The sequence below is a fragment of the Monodelphis domestica genome, chromosome 6, assembly GCF_027887165.1.
Source record: "Monodelphis domestica isolate mMonDom1 chromosome 6, mMonDom1.pri, whole genome shotgun sequence".
Taxonomy (NCBI): Eukaryota; Metazoa; Chordata; class Mammalia; order Didelphimorphia; family Didelphidae; genus Monodelphis; species Monodelphis domestica.
The window spans coordinates 179,126,370-179,148,158 of NC_077232.1; the positions used below are offsets into that span (position 1 = coordinate 179,126,370).

At 34.7% G+C, this 21,789-nt stretch overlaps 1 protein-coding gene across 2 annotated transcripts in view; it reads left to right on the forward strand.

The window, feature by feature from the left end:
* Positions 1 to 20,169, forward strand: part of MMAA (metabolism of cobalamin associated A) — a 43,727-nt gene extending 23,558 nt beyond the window's left edge. For both annotated transcript variants that reach the window (XM_007496266.3, XM_001376996.4), the window contains 4 exons: positions 12,600 to 12,770; positions 14,820 to 14,905; positions 18,775 to 18,924; positions 19,824 to 20,169. In XM_007496266.3, the coding sequence (XP_007496328.1) occupies positions 12,600 to 12,770; positions 14,820 to 14,905; positions 18,775 to 18,924; positions 19,824 to 20,111 (695 nt within the window). In that variant the 3' untranslated portion in view covers positions 20,112 to 20,169. The remainder of the gene's footprint in view (positions 1 to 12,599; positions 12,771 to 14,819; positions 14,906 to 18,774; positions 18,925 to 19,823) is intronic.
* The last annotated feature ends 1,620 nt before the right edge of the window (positions 20,170 to 21,789 follow it).

Below are 21,789 nucleotides of genomic sequence, written 5' to 3' on the forward strand. Positions count from 1 at the left end.
AATATGCTTCTCTTAATATTTTTCAAGTATATACCTTCACTACTCTGTCTTTGACTTTCTTGAGATATATATACCCAGTGGTGTATTGTGTTAATGGGCATTTGTATAACTCAACGATTTTGAGCATAGTTTCAGCTTGTTTTTAAAAATATTTCTTTTGATTTATGAACTTAATAAATATACATTAGCCCTTTGGAATACAAAGAAAAAAGATTATATGAAACTATGAACTTCTTTTAGATACAATATATTTTTTAATAACCTTGTTTGAAGTTTATGCTAAAATTTTATTTTTTTATATAGAATTCCCCTATTTATTTGGGACCCCTTTTGAAACTTGTATTTTCTGGGTATTTTTCATTGTTTTATTGGTGTTCTTTTTTACATTTCTATCACTACTTATGAACTCAACCCCTCTTCTCAAAAGAAACGTTGCTTTGTAATGAAATACTTATAGCGGAATAAAACTAATTCAATATATGGATCATGTCTGAATATATATAATATTCTGCATCTTTCCTCTTAGACTTCTAGACTAATGCCTTGAGGCCAGCCAGGTGAGACCAAGATCTTGAGGGCCATTGAACTTGGACACAGTGAACCTTTTAATCACCTTGCTGGACTCATTCCTTAGTGATTAGCATAATCCTATCCCCTCTTTCAAGTAAATTATCATTACATTATTGTTATATTAATTGTTCTGGTTCTGCTTACTTCACTTTGTATACATACATGTTCATACACATCCCTTCCCAGATTTTTCTTAAGTCATCCCCTTCATTTCTTTCTTATTTTTTAAACCCATACCTTCTATCTTAGAATCAATACTGTGTATTGGCTCAAAGGTGGAAGAGTGGTAAGGGCTAGGTAATGGTAGTCCAATGGCTTGCCCAGGGTTATACAGTTGGGAAATGCCTGAGCCATCTAATTTCCCACCCTTCATTTCTTATAGCACAATATTATTCCATCACTTTCATACACCATAAATTGTTTGGGCTATAATTCTGTCTCAAGCAGAATTCATCTTTTTCCCTCCAAAGTTATTCTTCTTCCAAATTTTTCTACTCCTTTAAAAACATTTAAAAAAAATTTCAGTTTCAGTTTTTCCCTTTCTTCCTCTTCCTCTCCAAGCTATTGAGAAAGGAAGAAAAACAAAGCTATCTACAGATATATCTTGTCATGCCAAACAGATTCCTGAATTAACTATGGCCTGCTATTTTGAGGGTGCCACCAACCATCCTTTTTTTTTCTTTTTAAAGAAAGTGTTTATTAAGGGCTCCTAGGTGCTCGGCACTTGTGAATGTTATCAGATTTGCTCTTCACACCAGGTCTACTAGGTTCTCAACTGTAGTCACCCTTGATACTTCACTTTCATTCTACATATCTAGTCATTTGCAATATCTTGTCTTTTTTATTTCAACATCTCTAATATTTCCTCTATTCCCCCTTCACATAAAAACCACTCAATTTCAGACTGTCATTACTCTTCTAGGTACTTTTGCAACAGCCTCATAAGTTGAGCACCCTGTCTCACATCTCTCCATGTTAAATATGACCTCTACTTGCCAAACTAATTTTCTTAAAGCACATATCTAACCACAACATCCCTATCCTACCTCAGTAAGTTCAAGAAGCTCCCTATTACCTCATTTTTTTTCTAAAACCCTTACCTTCCATCTTAGAATCAATACTAAGTATTGGTTCAAAGGCAGAAGAGTGGTAAGGGCTAGGCAATGGGGGTTAAGTGACTTGCCCAGGGTCACACAGCTGGGAAGAGGCCAGATTTGAACCTAAGACCTCCCTTCTCTAGGCCTGGCTCTCAGTCCACTGAGCAACCCAGCTGGCCCCCTCCCCCATTACTTCTTAAAACAAACATAAACTCTGTCATTTGAAGATCTTTATTGCCTGACCCTTTACACTAATGTCAATCTTCTTCAGCATTTTTACTGTATACACCCTCTTGTCCAAGTATACTGATCCACTTGATATTTATTTTTTTAAACATTATTTTATTTGGTCATTTTCAAACATTATTCATTGGAAACAAAGATCATTTTCTTTTCCTCCTCCCCACCCCCCACGACCTCTCCCATAGCACAATTCTACTGGGTATCACATATGTCCTTGATTCGAACCCATTTCCATGTTGTTGGTATTTGCATTAGAGTGTTCATTTAGAGTCTCTCCTCAGTCATATCCCTTCAACCCCTGTAGTCAAGCAGTTGCTTTTCCTCAGTGTTTTTACTCCCACAGTTTGTCCTCTGCTTGTGGATAGTGTTTTTTCTCCTAGATCCCTGCAAGATTGTTTAGGGACATTGTATTGACACTAATGGAGAATTCCATTACGTTCGATTGTACCACAGTGTATCAGTCTCTGTGTACAATGTTTTCCTGGTCTGCTCCTTTCGCTTTGCATCACTTCCTGGAGGTTGTTCCAGTCTCCATGGAATTCCTCCACTTTATTATTCCTTTTAGCACAATAGTATTCCATCACCAACACATACCACAATTTGTTCAGCCATTCTCCAATTGAAGGGCATCCCCTCATTTTCCAATTTTTTGCCACCACAAAGAGCGCAGCTATGAATATTCTTGTATAAGTCTTTTTCCTTATTCTCTCTTTGGGGTACAAACCCAGCTGGATCAAAGGGCAGACAGTCTTTTATCGCTCTTTGGGCATAGTTCCAAATTGCCCTCCAGAATGGTTGGATCAATCCACAACTCCACCAGCAATGAATTAATGTCCCTACTTTGTCACATCTCCTCCAGCATTCATTACTTTCCATTGCTGTCATGTAAGCCAGTCTGCTAGGTGTGAGGTGATACCTCAGAGTTGTTTTGATTTGCATCTCTCTGATTATAAGAGATTTAGAACACCTTTTCATGTGCTTATTAATAGTTTTGATTTCTTTCTCTGAAAACTGCCTATTCATGCCCCTTGCCCATTTATCAATTGGAGAATGGCTTGATTTTTTCTACAATTGATTTAGCTCTTTGTAAATTTGAGTAATTAAACCTTTGTCAGAGGTTTTTGTTATGAAGATTGTTTCCCAATTTGTTGCTTCCTTTCTTCTTTTTCTGTTGTTTGCTTGAGTTTATCCCTTCTTTGCTCCCAGTATTTGTCTGTGCTCTTGCTCCTCTCATTTTTTTTTTGTTGTTGTTGTTTTGGGGCTGTCAGTCTCCCCTCTTGGAGCTTTGTCAGATCTCTTGGTACAGTCTCTCGGGGAGGAATGTTAGCTTCCCTGCCCTCTGAAGGCTTTTGATCGGATTAAGTTAAGCTGGGTTGGGCTGTATGTGCTTTGAGACTGAAGACTCCTGGAAGGCTGGAGCTGCCCAGGCTCTCTCTAGTTCTCTCTAGCTGCTTCTCTGCTGTCGGCAAGGTACTCCAGTGCCTTTGCCCGTCCTGAGGTTCCTGTCCTTGCGGGAGGCCCTGCAAGGGGCAGGGGTCCTGGCCTCCCAGAGCTCTGAGGAGTCCTGATGGGATTAGGTTCAACTGGGTTGGTCTGGATGTACCCCAAGGCAAAAACCTCCAGTGGTGAAATTGGAGCCAGATAGAACGACTCAGCCATTGGGCACCCTGATCTCTCCCTGGCTGCCTCCCTGCCGACCGCGCTGGAAGCTCCGAGCCTGCCACCCCAGTGCTCACAAGGTAGACCCTCCAAACCAGCACCTTTGCCCGCCCAGAGGTTCCTGCTGCCGCTGGGGGCTCAGTGCTCTGAGTTGTGTGAGAGGGGTCCTGGGACCTTCCTTCTGCCTTCCCCTTAGACCCTAGTGTTCTCGGATTCTGGCTTTTGGGGGGGGGGCCTACCTTTTGGTTTGAGTCCAGAAGGAGGGTTCCCCGCCTCTGTCCTGCTGTTAAGTTTGAATTTCAGTCCCCTAGGAGCATTCAGTTTGTGATCAGTAAGGAAGGGTTTTTGGTTTTCAGAGGTCTGAACTTTTGCTGCTTCTAAGCCGCCATCTTGCCTCCTCCCCCTCCCACTTGATATTTATTAAACAGTATTCTATCTTTGTGCCTTTTCCCTGTCTTTCTTACCTGAACACTTCTCCTATTTCACCTTCACATCCTAGTTCTTCCTTCAAGATTCAGTTTACATGCTACCTTCTGTAACTACTAGTGACTTCCTTTCTAAGATTATCTTGTATCTACTTTGTATGTATGGATGAAGTACTCAGTACTCTGCTAACTTGGCAAGAGTTTATTAGAAATAAATTTATTAATTAACTATCCAGGCATGGTTGCTTAGAGTTAGAGAAATACAAAGGAACTGTCTTTGACCCAGTTTTCTACTTAAGAGTTTTCAGAATTTAAGAAACAAAAGGCAAAATTCCACAAAGTTTATTATAGGGTTTTCTCTAAACAATAGTATAGAAATATTAATATTGTCAAATAGACCCTTGCAGGTGATGTCTTCCTGGAAAACCTAGGTCTGGTCTAGAGTGTAATAAAAAAACAAACAAACAAAAAATCCTAAAGGATACCTCCTTTAGTTAACAAAGAGAATCCCTTATTTTTCTTAATTTGAACTTTAAGAAATATTTCTATATCTTTGGTCACTACAAACAAGGCAAAGCTTTCTTTAGTTTTTAGAGAGCCCTCCAGGAACTTGACAGTTTTTTATTGCAAAAAAATGAGCAAGTCTTTGATCAGAATGAAACAAAGAATTTTATCCCCAGGGACATTGTATCCTTGAAATTTGATTAAGGATAGATAAGGTTTGTGACCTAGGACTTTAGGCATGTATAATGTAATAGTATTTAACATTTTCCCAAGGAAGGAATAGGAATATATTACATATTTTTGCATACACGTCTCTTCCATTAGAATACAAAAGAGTATTATATTCCTTGTATTCCTAACTCTTAGCTTAGTATAGTACCTGGACCTGAGATTTCACTAGAACTGGGAATTCCAGATGAAGAAATTCTTAGGAACAGAAGTTAGTATCCTCTATGCAATTTGCAGTCTTAGAGAGTTGCCGAGATCACAGAGAAGGTAAGTGACTTGCCATGACTACACAGTGAGTATATGTCAGAGATAGAATTAAAACACAGCTTTACCTAGCTTCCACTAATAAATGTTTGTTAATTATTTGAAGAGGTGAGTATTGTGCTTCATACAGCCTTCCAAAGTTATGGGTGGTCAATGCAATCTGATGAACAGAGTTCTATAGTCTTTCAAAGTTATTTTCTTTTGGGTCATTTTGGTCATCTCTAAAATTGGTCCTCCTGCTCTGTCCTCTAAGACAAACTCAGGGACCATCAATAAAGTTATAAAACATTTTTCATGCAAATATTACTCCCGTACCACCCTCCCCTTCTCATTCCCCTCCTACTTCTCTATAGCATCTTTCAATCACCCCTTGTAACTTCTCTCTCCCTTATATTACTCCCCTCCCCACCTCTCTTTCTCATTCCCCTTCTACTTCTTTATAGGTCAAGATATCCCAATGAATCTGGTTGTTCTTCCCTCTCTGAGCCAATTCCAATGAAATTAAAATTTAAGTGTTACCCATCACCACCCTCATCCTTCTCTCCATTGTAGTAGTTTTTTTCTACCCCATACCTCTTTGTGTGATATAATTTATCTCAATTTAATTCTCTCTTCCCATTTCTCTTAGTGTAATCCACTTTCTTACCCCTAGACTTCTTTTATGTATCATACTAAACAGCTTACTATCACATCCTGTGACTTTGTATACTTCTTCTATGATAATGATAACAAATTTTAAGTTACAGATGTCGTCTTTCCATATAGGAATATAAGCAATTTAACCTTATTGAAGCCCTTTAATGCTTTCTCTTATTTACCTTTTTTATGCTTCTTTTGTATTTGGACATCATATTTTCTGTTTCAGTTTAATCTTTTCTTTAGGAATGCTTCCCTTACTTTCTGGAATATCATATCCCAACTCTTCCTGTCTTTCAGTGTGGAAACTGTCAAATACTGTGTAATCCTCACTAGGACTCCATGATATTTGAATTATTTCTTTCTGGCTACTTGCAATACTTTCTCCTTGGCCTAGGAGCTCTTGAACTTGTGTATAACATTCCTGGGAGTTGTCATTTGGGGATTTGTTGCAGGAGGCAATCTGTGTATTCTTTCAGTTTCTATTTTACCCTCATGTTCAAGAATATCAGGGCAATTTTCTTTGATAATTTCTTATAATATGATGTATAGGCTTTTTTTTTAATCATGATCTTCAGGTAGTCTGTTAATTATTAAGTTGCCTCTAATTTTCAAGTCAGTTGTTTTTTCAATGACATATCTCATATTTTCTTTTCTTTTGTTTTATTGTTTCTTGATGTCTTGTGGAGTCATTATCTTATATTTGCCCAATTCTAATTTTTAAACATTGAATTACTTCCATGACCTTTTGATCATCCTTTTCCATTTTATCCATTCTACTTTTCATGGAACTCTTTTCTTCTTTGGATTTTTGTGCTCTTTTCTAGTTGACCAATTTTGCTTTTTAAGCTGTTATTTTCCTTTTTGAATTACTTTCGTTTCTTTTCCCCACTTTTCTTTGACCTGTCTTATTTGATTATTGAATTTCTTTTTGAGTTTTTCCAGAACCTGAGACCAATTCCTATTTTCCTTTGAAGTTTTGAATGTGGTTGCTTGGATCTCACCTTTCCTTGTTGTTTCTGTGCTTTGCTCTTTGTCCCCACAGAAATTCACTAGGTGTTTCTTTTTCTCTTTGTTTATTTTCCCAGCTTTTTTTTTTGCCTGTGGACTGGGAGTTTTGAAACCTGCTGATTCTGTCTCCTCTGCTTTCAGGCTTTAGCACTTGAAGCTATTTTGCCCTAGGGCTAAGGGTTGCACCACAGAGCAGCCTTGAAATGGTCAAGTACTACAGACTTACGGATCGCACTGTGGGCTGGTGCCAGGGGTGGGTCTGTGGTGCTCTCTTGGTGGTGGTTTAGGCAGCATACCAGGAACCCAAAGTTGGCTTTTGCCCAGGCTTGAAACCTGATACAGTAGGTGAGGAGGTAGTTGGCCAGCACAGTATATAGTTTTGCTTCCAGTTCCCCCTTAGTCTGTGAAAATCCCATGAAAGTTCACTCTCTCTGTCTACCTTTTAAGTCGTTTTCAGTGGGAGAGCCTCCTCACTTCATCTTGCTGTTACTTTTTGAGGAGCTTTGTAAAGATTGGTTTGGAAGAACTGTCAGAGCAGTTTCAGCTTTTGCTGCTACTAAGCTGCCATTTTGACTTCTCCCTCTCTTCACATGAATAAAGACAGATCTAAACAATTAGAGAAAAATTAATTGCTTATAGGTAGACCAGGCCAATATAATAAAAATGACAATACTTAATTTACTTATTCAATGCCATAATAATTAAACTACTGAAGTATCATTTTATAGACTTAGATAAAATAGTAGCAAAATTCATCTGGAAGAACAAAAAGGTTAAGAATATTAAGGGAATTAGTGACAAAAATGTGAAGGAAGGTGGCCAATAGTACCACATTTCAAACTATATTAAAAACTATATCAAAACAATCTAGTACTGACTAAGAAACAGAGTAATGGATAAGAGGAATTATGAGGAAAGACAAGAGGAAAAATGAAATAAGAGGAATAATTAGAAACACAACACATAGTAGTAAATAACTATAATCGAATGTTTGATAAATCCCCAAATCCAAGCTTTTGGGACAAGAATTCATCATCTGACAAAAAATGCTAGCAAAACTAGAAAGCAGTTTGGCAGAAATAAGGCAGAAACCAATATCTCACAGTATATACCAAGGATACAGTCAAAATAGATAAGTGATTTAAACATAGAGGGTGATATCATAAGTAAGTTAGAGGAGTATGAAAAAACTTACTTCTCAGCTCTATGGTTAGGAAAAGTATTTATGACCAAATGATATAGAGAAGATAATGGTAAGGGAAAAGGATAATTGTGATTACATGAAATTAAAAAGGTTTTGAACAAACAAAATTAATTCATCCAAAGTTAAAAGGAAAGGCGGAACCTGGGAAAATGGTTTTATAGCAGGTTTCTCTGATTAGACCTCATTTCACAGATATATAGGAGCTGAGTCAAATTTATAAAAATAAGAGCCATTCCCTAATTGACAGATGGTCAAAGGATATGAATAGGCTGTTTTCAGAAGGAGAAACCTAAGCTATCAATAATCACATGAAAAAATGCTCTAAATAGCAATAGAGAACTATATTAAAACAGTTCTTGAAATACTACTTCACACCTATCACATTGACTAACTATGACAGAAAAGAGGATATAGGAAAATAGAGACTTAACTGGAGAATAGTTTGGAACTATACCCACATGTTTGTAAAATGTACAAACTCTTTGATAAAGCAATAATACTACTAGATTTGTATTCTAAAAATATCAAAGACAAAGGAAAAGACCTATTTATACAAAAATATTTGTAGCAGCTCTTTTTGTGGATGACAAAGAATTGGAAATCAAGGGGATGCTCATTAATTGGAAAATGGCTAAACAAATCATGGCCCACAATTGTAATGAAATACTATTGTGCTAATAAGAAATGATGAAGGTGATAGTTTCAGAAAAACCTGGGAAAGACCTATGTGAACTGATGGAAAGGAAAGTGAGTAGAAGCAGTAGATCATTGTATACAGCAATATTATAATGATGCTCAATGGTGAAAGATTTAACTACCTTGATGAAGATAATGATCCAAGACAATTCAAAAGGAATCAATATGAAAAATGCTATCCATCTCCAGAGACTGAATGGATGAACCCTGAGTACAGATTGAAGCATAACATTTTATTTTTATTGCTTTTTTTTGGCTACATGATAATATGGAAATATTTTTACATGACTTCACAATGTAATATTGCTTCTCTTCTCAATGTGTGGAGGAGGGTGAAAATTTGGAATTCAACATTTTAAAAAAATTAATGTTTTAAGTAAATGAAAATTTAGAAAAATTATTTTCCTTATTCTGCCCTTTTCAGTCTGCATTTCTTTAAAGTCTCCCAGGTTTTTCTGAATCCATCATATTCATTATTTCTTATCCTTTGTGTTTATATACCACATTTAGTATAGTAGTTCTCCACTTAATGATCATCACCTTTATTTCCATTTCTTTGCAATGACAAAAAGTACTGCTATAAATATTTTGGTGTCTATGGATCCCTTTTCTCTATCTGTGACTTCTTTGACTAGCAGTGGTATTGCTAAATGAAAAGGCATACAGAATTTAGTGGGGCTTGGGGTATTGTTTCTGATTATTTTCCAGAAAAACGGTACCATTTTAAACTCTGTATTGTATCAGTGCACCCACTGCCCCACAGAATCTCTAACAATTGTAATTTTGACCTTTTATCATTTTTGGCAATATAATAGTTACAGAGGGGAATCTCAGAGTTGTTTGTATTTTCACTTACTAGTACTGATTTGGAGCATTTTATCTTATGGTTATCAATAGCTGAGGTTGCTTTTTTAAAATATTGTCTTTTCATATCCCTTGATCATTTTTATATTGGGGAGTGGACCATGAAAGAATCTTAGCTTCATATATTTGTATAAATGTAATATATATATGTTGGATAGCAAACCTTAACCATAGAGACTTGTTGTGAAGATTTATAATTCACAGATTTTCTTTTTACTCTTCCAGAAATTATTATTTTAATGCAAATGCTTTTTTTATATTGCTCAACTGAAATTGTCTTATTTTTTTTTGATAATGACCTCTCCTTTTTGTTCTGTTAAGAATCCTTCCCCGTATCCTCATTATACAAGGGACCCTTTACCATCTTTCTGTCTCTCTTCTTAATGATAGAACTTTTTAAGTTTAAACACATTTGAAATTTATTTAGGCATTACAGCATGATCTAAGTCAAATTTCTTTTAAACTGCTTTCCAGTTTTACTAGTAATTCCTTTTGATTTGGAAAGTCCTTACCCTAACAGTTTTGTGTTGTTGTGTTTGTTGAACACTAGACTATGTTTATTTATTTCAGGTTTTGTTTTACCTTATATGAATCATTGATCAGATTTTTCTGTTTTCTAAGCAGTACAAATATAGTTTTGATGATTACTGTTTTACAGGAAGTTTACAATCTAGCAATACTAGAATCCATTCATTCCTACTTTAAAAAAAAATTATCTCCCTTGGAATTCTTGATCTTTTGTTTCTTCCATGTGAATTTTGTCATTATTTTAACTAGTTGTATTAAATAACCTTTGGAAACTTGGGATACTATGACACTAAAACTATGAATTCAATTAGGTAATATCATTTTTACCTTATTAGTATAGCTCAAACTGTGAGCTATAAAATAGTTCTATGGTTACTTATCTTTAATTCTGTATCCAAATGAATTTAATTCTATATAACAGTCTCTAATTCAAGTGTCAGACACTCACCTCTTTAATTGACTTGGTTCATTCTTGGAAACTTTTCTTTAATAAAAACCTGTGACTTGTTTTGCTCCTATCTCATATTTCTTTTGAAATATTTACACTTGGATCATGTCACTTCATGTATCCATGGGTCTTTGGACCCCAGTTAACTGAGGTTAACAAAAACATTGTCAAATCTAGGTCTTCCCAACTTCAAGACTAGCTTTCTATCTGCTATGACATGATGCATCTTAAATTCAGAGAACTATTACTGGATGTTTTTCAAAAGGAGAGTTCTATTTTTAGGATAAATTGGAGCACAATAGTATTATAATGAATAAAATTTATGATTTTGAGCAAAATGTCATGAGTAAGACACTTGAGAGCTGACAACCTGTTATTTGGTCTTTATGATTTTGTACAAAAATTTTTAATGCTACTTTAAACATAATATTTCATTTCCACCAATTATATATAAAAACAATTGAACTTTAATTTTTAAAAATTTTGTGTTCCAAATTCTCTCCCTTTCTTTTACCCCCCCTTCCATCCCTTAATCTCTCCTGCCTCTCCATGAGTCAATTAGCAATCTGATATGGATTTTGCATGTGTAATCATGTAAAACATTTTTTCTGTATTGGTCATTTTATGGAAAATATCTCAAACAAACAAAATAAAAAGAAAGAAAGTAAAATATATTTTGGGCTGCATTCAGACTTCCTACCTAAGTTCTTTCTTTGAGGAGGATGGCATTTTTCATCACGAGCCTCTGGGATTGTTTTGGATCACTTATAATGCTGAGAATAACTATGCCATTCACATTTGTTCACATCAAAAAATGTTGTTATAGTGTATAATGTTCTTTTGCTTCTGCCCATGTATCAGTTCATGTAAGTCTAGGTTTTTTAAAAAAATTATCCTAACCATCATTTCTTATAACATAATAGTATTCTACTACAATCATATACCACAATATGTTCAGCCATTTCTCAATTGATGACAATTCAGTTTCCAATTCTTTGCAACTACAAAAAGAGCTGCAATAAATATTTTTGGTACAAATAAGTCCTATAACCTTTTTTTTTTAATCTCTTTGGAATACAGACCTGGTAGTTGTATTGCTGTATCTGAGGATGTGCACAGTTTTAGAACCCTTTGGGGCATAGTTCCAAATTGTTCAGATTGTGATTCCACTAATAGTTTATTAGTATGCCAGTTTTCCTGCATCCACTTTAAATTTATCATTTTCCTTTTTGGTCATATTGGCCAAACTGATGGGTATAAGGTGGTTCCTCAAAATTGTTTTAATTTGCATTTCTCAAGCCAATAGTGATTTAGAGCTTTTTTTCATATGATTATGGATAGCTTTTATTTTTTCAACTGAAAACTGTCTGTTCATATCCTTTGAACATTTCTCAACCAGGGAATGATTTGTATTTTTATAAATTTGACTCAGTACTCTATATAGTTAAGTAATGAGATCTTTATCAGAGATACTTGCTGTAAAAAATTTTCCCCAGCTTTTTACTTTCCTTTTAATATGGGTTGCAGTGGTTCTGTTTGTACAAAAACTTTTATAATAGAATCAAAATTATCCATTTTATATTCTCTAATGTTCTTTATCTCTTGTTCAGTCACAAATTCTTCCCTTATCCATAAATCTGACAGGTAAACTATTCCATGCTTCCTAATTTGTTTATGATATCAGCCTTCAGGTACCCATTTTGACCTTTTCTTGGTATATGGTGTAAGATATTGGTCTATTCTCAGTTGTTTTCTAATTTTCCCAACAGTTTTTGTCAGATAGTGAGTTCTTGTCCCATAAGTTTGGATCTTTTGATTTATCAAATGCTAAGGTTTTTATGGTTATTTATTATTAGGTATTATGTATTCTATTTGTTTAATCTATTCAACTAATCCACCACTTTGTTTCTTTGCCAGGACCAGTTTGTTCTGATGATCACTGGTTTGTAATACAGTTTGAGATCTAGTGTTGTTGGACCACCTTCTGTCACATTTTTTTCATTGAGTCTTTTGATATAATTGTCCTTATGTTCTTCCAGAAATATTTTATTATTTTTTCTAGCTATATAAAATAATTTTTGGGCAGTGTAATTGTTATGGTACTAATTAAGTAGCTTAGTTTAGGTACAGTTGTCTTTTTTTTAAATTAAGTTGGCTGATTGTTTAGATCTGACTTTGTGTTATAAGTTTTTTGTACAAAGTTTTTCAAATGTACTTCTTAGGTTCACTTTTGGGTGATAAAACTCGGATGATTGAGCTGTCAAAAGACATGAATGCATACATCAGACCATCTCCTACTAGAGGAACTTTAGGAGGTGTAACAAGGACTACAAACGAAGCTATTCTTCTCTGTGAAGGAGGAGGCTATGATGTCATTCTTATTGAAACTGTAGGTAAGTACGTTTTCCCCTCTTTTTGTTAAAAAAGTAAAATATTACGTTAAGTTTCATGAAAAGATATGTTCTACATAATTAAGTTATTAAATATAATTCATTCAATTATTTTTCTTAAATATGGAAGATATTTGGGCTAAGCAATGTGTATACAAAAATTTATAATGCACTGTTCCTACCTCCAGGGAGCTTACATTTTAACATATTTGTAACTGTACAAAATGATATAAATATCATAAGTTGTTCAAACAAAAAGGATCATGGGAACAGGGCTTTGAAATAATAGTAATCTTTTACAATTACTGTCTTAGCCTCTCCTTGTAATGTGCTAGAAAAAAATCTGTTTATGTTGTTTGCATTGTATGGTGAAGAAAGGAGATTTGTTCAAACTTTGGTTGAGTTTGAGGAGAGTAGCATGTTGTAGTAGAAAGGGTAATCATCTAGGAGTCAGAAGTATTGGTGTCTAGAGCTATCATTCTGGGATTTGGGGAAATCATTTAACCTTTCTGAGCTTCTCTTTCTGTTTCTTAAGTATAAAATAGGGAGCTTTTGATTAACATTGTTTCTAAGGTTCTCTTCAGGCCTAAAATTCTCTGATTATTTTTGTGCCCTTTGGCCAAAAAGCAGTTTTTCTTTCCTACTTCTTTCTTTGTTCTAATTGAGATAGCATTTGTCTAAGCTCTGAAATAACCTATAAAACACACTCAAAAATATAGAAGTAAAAAATGGTGAAGATGACTTATTCATGATTTTGTTACCCTATAATTTTCAAAGCTATTCTTTTAGGTTATTCCCTCTGTCTTATGCATTCTGTTGCCAAACCTGTATTTTTTTTCTTTTCACTTAGACAACCCCCAAACATTCTGATTCAGTCCCTCATTGCCTTTCATTTGGACTATTGTAACAGATTTCTAATAGGTATTTGTGTTTCCAGTCTCTCCCTTCTTCTATTTTGCTACTATACAGTTGCCAAAATAATAACTCCTAAGACAAAGATGAGAGTGTCACTTCTTTGATCTAAAATCTTGAGTGGGTAACTACCCTTTTCTCAAGAGGTATATTATATGTATACCTTAGCCTGATATTTATGGCCCTCCACAATAGGATGCCAAGCTACCTTTGCAGCCTTATTTCATACTACATGCCTTCATAAATTTTGAATTCTAGTCAAACTGGAGTGTTGACTATTCCCTGAATTCAGTAGTACACTGTCTGAGGATTCCATATATTGGAAGAAACTATTTCCCATAACTAGAAAGCTCTGTGTTTTCATCTTCTTTTCTCATATTCCCTGAATTTATTCAAGGTTCACCTTAGATGGGACTTCTGGAAGCCTTTCATTCTCATCCTTTTTCCAAATTTAGGGTTATTTCCCTTCCATTTTGTTTGTGTAATACTCATTTGTTTACCTATAGTTTCCACCTAAATGTCCAATAGCATACAAATTCCCTAAAGGTGGGGATTGTTTAATTTTTGCCTTCATATCCCCAGTGTCTTGCACATAAGCACACAATAAATGTTAAATTAAAAATTAACACAGTGCATGTTAGGTCTGTTTTGTTTCATTTCTTTATCATGCAGACTAGAAATACAATCTTTGCATATTTTATATATAAGTTATTTTTCAATTACATATATATATGTGTATATATATATATATATATATAAATTGATTTTCTTTCTCAGGTTTCCACCCTCAACCCCACTAAAAATAACAGAAGAATAAACCCTTGTAACAAATCACAAATAAACAAATGACCACGTTGGCCATGTCCAAATATATTTTATTTTGCATCTTGAGTCCACAAGCTTTTCTGTCAGGAGAATTGTGTTAATTTTAACAAATTTCTCCAAAAAGCTAATTGAAATTATGTTATGGAATTTTACATATGTGGAGGATGATTGAAAGTTTGACTTTTCCCAAATTTGACTTTCTTTATTTCAGCAAAGATACCATCATGATTTTCCTTATAGAAGTTCTGCATTTGCTTCTCAAGTAGGCTTTGAGAAATACATTTTGAATGTATGCTTACCATTAACATTTTTCAGGTGTGGGGCAGTCAGAGTTTGCAGTTGCAGACATGGTTGATATGTTTGTTTTATTACTACCACCAGCAGGAGGAGATGAATTGCAGGTAATTGTTCTCTATTTCTTAAATAGAAATATGTGGGGCATATCCCTGAAATTACAAATTTTCATTTTTGCCTTTGTAGGCATACCTCCAACATCACATGAATTGGTTCTATGAAAGGTATATGATCAAGTTCATTGTTTTTGTTCAGTTTTAGCTTAGGTAGTGTTTTTAGCATTATGATGATGTTTGTTTGCATCTTATTTGTAAGGCAATTTTATTGACTATATATACCTTTATAAGTTAAAAGGATAAAAATAAGTGAGTAGAGATGCATGATTATTTATTGACTAGAATACTTGACTAGATGACAGTTGTTTGTTTTTTGTTCCTAACTTCCACAGATTTACTGTTTGACCTTAAAATAAGTCATATGACCTACTTTCTCCATTAGTAAAGTGAGAATGGTTAGAAAAGGATAGCTCTGACCTACAGAGACAATTGAAGTCTTGCTATTTGTACTATGCGTACTTTGGAACTCTGTTAGATATATGGTCTTTTAATTGATTCTGTATTTTTTTAGGAAACCAGGATACTACTTTATAAAATAGCATTCTACCCTTATTCTAGGAATCATCTGGACAGTTAAAAAAATTTTTTTTGTTATTGGTGACTTACTTCATATTGCTATGAAGAATATAAAATTATTAGCTACTAAATTTTAGTAATGAAAGCTATTTGAAAAACATGCAATTTTTATAGTGTTTTAGAAATATTTTCTCACTGGTTACCATAATTATGGCTTAATGACAATTGGATTTTATCTTTTGACATTGACATTTAATTACTTAGCATAGTTTGCATCAAAAGACTGGAATAAGAGCTTTAAAAAATTTAAGGCTTTAGTTTACTTAGTTATTTTCCCAAACATATGAAGAAAATTTTGTCATATTTGTATCAATATGTAGATACATTCTATACATGTATGTATACATATATACATATATGAAGGATATTTCAAAGAGTAAAGTTTTCTTTTTTATAAATGTACTATTTCAGCTTTCCCAATGATTTTAAGTGTTAGAATTACATAAAAAAGCTACTGCATTAGTGGTATTATATGTGTTAATCTTTCTGAGCAACATAATGATGAATAATTTAAAATTTCAATAAAGAACTTAGTAAGCATTTATTATTTTCCAGGTACTATGGTAAAAACATTTTAGATACACATACAAACAAGATAGTCCCTGTCCTTAAGGAGCTTCAGTAGGAGGGGGAGAACTGATTTTCCATTTGGGGGAGGCCATAAAGAAGAGAGAACACTTAAGTGGAGCTTTGAAGAAATGGATCCTGCAAGTTTAGAAAAAGAAGGAATATGTTGTAGGTATGAAGAATGCTTTTTTGTCAATCCAAAGAAGTAGAATATAGTATGGCATGGTGAGTCTAGAGAAAAAAACTGGCAATGTAGTTTGGTTTGACTGTAGAAAGCTTGAAGGTAATTAATATAAGAAAAAAAGGCCTGAGTTGAAACTAATTCTGCAGAGCCTTTGTATTTTATCCTGTGAGTAGCACAGAAGCACTGAAAGTTTTGGGAACAAAGGTGTGATAATCAGAACTGTGCTCTGAGTGTCTTATTTTAGCATGTATGTGTGGATAAGAGAGTTGAGACACTATAGGCAGGGAGATGAATTACCAGCTTAGACTAGTTAATGATAGTACAAGTGTGAAAGGGGATGAAAAGCTATGTGATATTGGCCCCAAGGAAGTGTAATCAGTAGGTTTTGGCAACTGATTTTATATTAAGGGTGAGGGGAAATGAGAAGAGTCAAAGTTATTCCAAGGTGTTAAGATATGTATAACATGGGCATATGATGGTGGTCTTGTCACTTATACCTTCACATAGCATCTCTCCCATCTGCCTCCTCTTTATTCGTGCAGCTACCATTTGAGTTCTGGCATCCATCACCTTTTCATCTACACTATCACAAAGAGTCTCCCAGCTGGTCTCCCTGATTTAAGTCTCTCCCTCTCCAATCCATCTTCCATATTACTGCTAAACTGATATTCCTAAAGCACAGAACTTAGTCCTTTGTTTAACATTTTTAAAAATTCTGAACTAAGCAGACAGAAAAGAGTATTTCTTTGTATAAAAGTGAATACCAAAAGAGGATTTTTGTATAAAATCCTGAATTGCTATTCCATATTGCTTGCTTTTGAAAAAGTACATGACAGATTTAAAATGTCACTTTCAGAATTGTCCTATTTATCTGTGCTTCCTTCTGAAATTCTTTCTTTTCTTCTCTGAATTCTGTGTTCCAGTAGCTCTCCTCTTTTCTTTTTGTGACATTTCCATGCTATCTCTTTTGTCTCTCCTCCCCCTGCCTTCCCCACCCATAAAAAAAGAGAAAAATCTCTTGTAACAAATAATCATACTCATACAAAATAAATCTATACAATAGCCATGTCCAAATATATATACCTCCTTTCACACCTTGAGTCTATCACCACACCATCAAGCAGTGGTAACATTTTCATCAAGTTACTCAGGAGATGTGTTTGTTCAATTCTTTGATCAGAATTCTTAAAACTTTTAAAGCTTTAGTAAAAATTAAAAGGGAAACGGGGTAACTGGGAAAAAATTCTTTGCAACAATTCTCAGAAAAAGGTTTCATTTTCAAGATATTTAAGGAACTGATTCAAATGTATAAGACTTAGAGTCATTCCTCAACAAATGATCCAATGGAAAGGCAATTTTCAAGGGAAGAAATCTAAGCTATTTACAATCATATGAAAAATACTCAAATTACTAATAATTAGAGAAATGCACATTAAAATAGTTTGGATATTCTACCTTATACCAACCAAACTGGCAGAAGTAACAAAGGAATAAAATGACAAATGTTAGAGGTATAGGAAAACACAATCACTAATTCATTGCTGATGGAGCTGTGAATTCGTCCAGCCCCTCTGGGAAAGCATTTCGGGACTATTTCAATAAAGTTACCAAACTGTGCATACTTTTTTGATCTCACTATCACCACTAGGCCTATGCCTAAAAGAAACCAAAGAATGAGGATAAATAAAAATTATAACAGCTCCTTTGTGATAACCCAAAATACAAAACCAAGAGGTATCCTATTGGAGAATGGCTAAATCAATTGTGGTATATTTACATAATGTAATATTATTGTGCCATAAGAAATGAGGAAACCAACAAATTCAGAAGAAATTGGAAATAGCTTCACAAACATGCATCGTGGAGTGAGCAGAACTAGAAGAAAAATTTATACAATGATAACATTATAGAGAAAATAACTTTTAAAGATTTAGAACTCTGAATAACAGCATGTCATTAACCCAACAGATGAAGATGAAACAGTTTATCTCCTGACAGAAAGGTGATTAAAAAAAGTTGTGTTTTTCTTTTTTGACATGGCTAACATGGAAATTTATTTTTCTGGGCTATGTAGATAAGTATTATTTGGGGATTCTCAGATTTATATAAGATGTTTGTTACTTGAAAAATAACAATTTAAAACCTTAGTTTAAAAAATCTTTCACAGTTGTTTTTCTTTACACTGTGTTGCTGCCATTATATATGTTTTTATTTGAGGGTTTTGGTTTTATTCATGTATTCTCTCCCAGCATGTTTTGGAAATGCGTTTTAAATGATAATACATGTGTAGCCCAGATCAAATTGCTTACTATCTTAGAGACAGGGAGGGAAGGGTAGGAAGGAGACAATTTGGTGCGTGTGATTTTAGAAAACATATGTTAAAAATTATTACATGTAATTGGGAAAAGAAAATATTTTCAAAATAAATTAATTAAAAGAAATAAGTTAATGAAACATCTTGCCTTAAGAACACATTATTGATTAGTTTACCAGTGATCATGTTTATTCCTGTTTGCTCCTTTTTGTCCATTAGGGCATCAAACGGGGTATAATTGAAATGGCTGATTTGGTAGCCATAACTAAAGCTGATGGGGACTTGATTGTGCCAGCTCGAAGGATCCAAACAGAGTATACAAGTGCAATGAAATTACTCCGCAAGCGCTCAAAAGTCTGGAGACCAAAGGTAAGTATCCATTCAATTGTAAGCTTTTCCTTTTGAATTAATGGTTCACATTGTATAAAAGAATGCAAATCCTACACAAGGTACATAATCAGTCAGCTTTTATGTGAATATTGCAATTTTAAAAGTTATGACAATGATAGAGATATTAAAATTATCACTGGCCTGTTACATGCCAAAAAGTAGGGTTCTAGTTATGAAGTAATCGATTTTTAAATTGCTTAATGCTTGATTTTTGACCATGTTGAAATGGTAGTAATTCCATTCTGAAAGAAAATCCTCAAGATTATGGGCTATTGATGATTAGTTTCTCTACAAGGTGAAAGAGTAAAGGCTTTTGTTCAGCATATTATAAAGTTGGGGTAAAAAAAGTATTCTCATATCTACTGATGTCTTAATACTGATTTCTTCAGCTTTGTCTGTAAAAGATTATTATATTCTTCTAGCAAGAAACCATAAACTTGAAAGCTATAAGAAAATGAAATCATATTTCTTAAGCTCCACTCTGGAATTATTAATGTGATCTTCCTCACTATTCACCTACTCTGCTGACCTATTTCCCCAATCAGGGACATTTGCCCCAAATAATGGGGCCATGGTCTCAAAGCCAACTCAATGTTTAGCAGGCAGCTAGGAAACCCTTTCTAGCTTTGCAGTTTTTTATCTTTATGATTCCCTTACCAGTAGTTGGTCTTGCATAAATAACCAAACTGGGATTTGAACCTTGGCTCTGCAACAAATTTACTAAGTAATTTTAGTTATATTGATTTTTGCATATACTTTTCTACATTTAAAAATATAGCTTGTATTTGTTGTTTACCTGTATATTGAGAATGAGCCATTGAAGAAAAATGCTTACTATTCCTTTGATATGAGAGAGATTGCTCTTTATTTTTCTATAGGTCGTACGCATTTCTGCAAGGACTGGAGAAGGTATCACTGAGATGTGGGACAAAATGAAAGAATTCCAGGACCTTATGCTTGCCAGTAGTGAGTTCATTAGCAAGAGACAGAAGCAGCAGAAAGTCTGGATGTGGAACCTAATCCAGGAAAATGTGTTGGAACATTTCCAAAATTGCTCATCAGTGAAGGACCAGATTCCTCTTCTGGAAGAAAAGGTTGCTGCGGGGGATATTTCTCCAGGACTAGCAGCAGATCTATTATTGAAAGCTTTTAAAGCCCAAAACTAATTTATATGATCCATGAATGTTAAAATATTTTAATATTAAAATTCTCTCATGATATTTATATTTTGTCATTCATTTTATTGTGGCCAAATGTGATTTCCTTATTTGTGACTTATACTTGGAAAGCTGGGAAAAAGTAAGTTATCAGTAATAAGGACAAGACAATTTCACAACACTTAGGGACTCCTTACCATTTTTTACTTAGATTATTAAATATATTCATTTTCTGTTCCTCCAGGCCCACAGAAGTGGGACACACTGAGCTCTTGCCCTCAGGTGTGTAAAGGTTAAAATTAATGGTTGGATGATGATTATATGAAATTATGTGGTCACCAATATTTATTATATCTCAAGTCAGAAATTTATTTACAAATATATACAAATAGAGAAGAAACAATAAAGAGAAATGTGAGGGGGTTAGAAAGTTTATCTTATCAACCTAAATGTTTTACTCCAGGACCGCTTAATCCAGGCAGAGATTAACTAGCTCTCAACCAGAAAGGCTGGTAGTGAGTAACCACCTGGCCTCCTCCAAGATGGAAACTAGGAAAGGAGTCAGTCTTTCACTCACCCAGTGAAGTAGTCTAGGACTCAGGTTCCAAGTTGAAGCTGAGCTCCAAGCCTATGATCCAAGCCACAGTCTCCAGGGAAGCTCCCTGGAAGACTCTCTCCGGGCAGGAGACTATCTCCAGAAGACAATCTCTTCAGACTATCTTCTCAAAGACAATCTTCTCTGAGGGAGTTCAGGGCTTGCTTTTATGATGACTTTTTGTTTCTTCCCATTTTTACAGGGCCCAATCACAGTTTCCAAATTGTCTAGCACTGCTCTAGGGGCAGTATCTGTGGGATTGACTTTCTCACCTTCTGAAGGTTAAGTTCTCATAGAAAGAATTCACAGCTAAGGGTGTGCCTTTTCTAAATCTCACCTAGTAGGGTGTTCAGTCTTTTGTTGATTCAATTCAAACGTGGACAAGGGGGAGTTAATCCTGTCTTCAGTCTAGTGAGGTACTAAGTATTGGCACTTAAGTTATTTGTTTGGTTTTTTTTTAAATCCTTACCTTCTGTTTCAAGGCAGAAGAATGGTAAGGGCTGGGCAATGGGGATCAAGTGATTTGCCCAGAGTCACACAGCTGGGAAGAGTCTGAGGTCAGATTTGAACCAAGACCTCCCATCTCTAGGACTGGCACTTATTTCCACTGAGCCACCCAGCTACCCCTTAAGTTATTGTTAACCAGTGTTAAAATAGGCAAAGGGAAGAGAGGATTCTATTTCAAAAGTGTAAATTCAGAGAGAAGAAAGAACTCCCTTTTACAGTTGCAAAAGCAAAGCAAAATTGACTTCTTCCCTTAGTCAGGAACAAAGAAAACTATGGGAGGCAGACAGGAGATCATGCCCCAGAAATACTTTCATTCCAGACAAAAAAATCGGAAGTAATCACATCTTTAAAGTTCTGCTTGGGGCTAATAATAATAGAGTCATTGAAAATCTTAAAACGTAATTCGACATCTAGTGAATGTCAGATTCATTAAGGAATTTTTGAAATGGCTACATATTTTGTAAAGTAGCAAGAGAGGTGGGGAAAGCCCAGGATGGCTAAACTATAGGGTAAGTGCTCAGATTTGAAAACCAATCTCAAATGAGAGATGGAACCAAACCAAAAGCCCAGGAATCCATTGTAGTC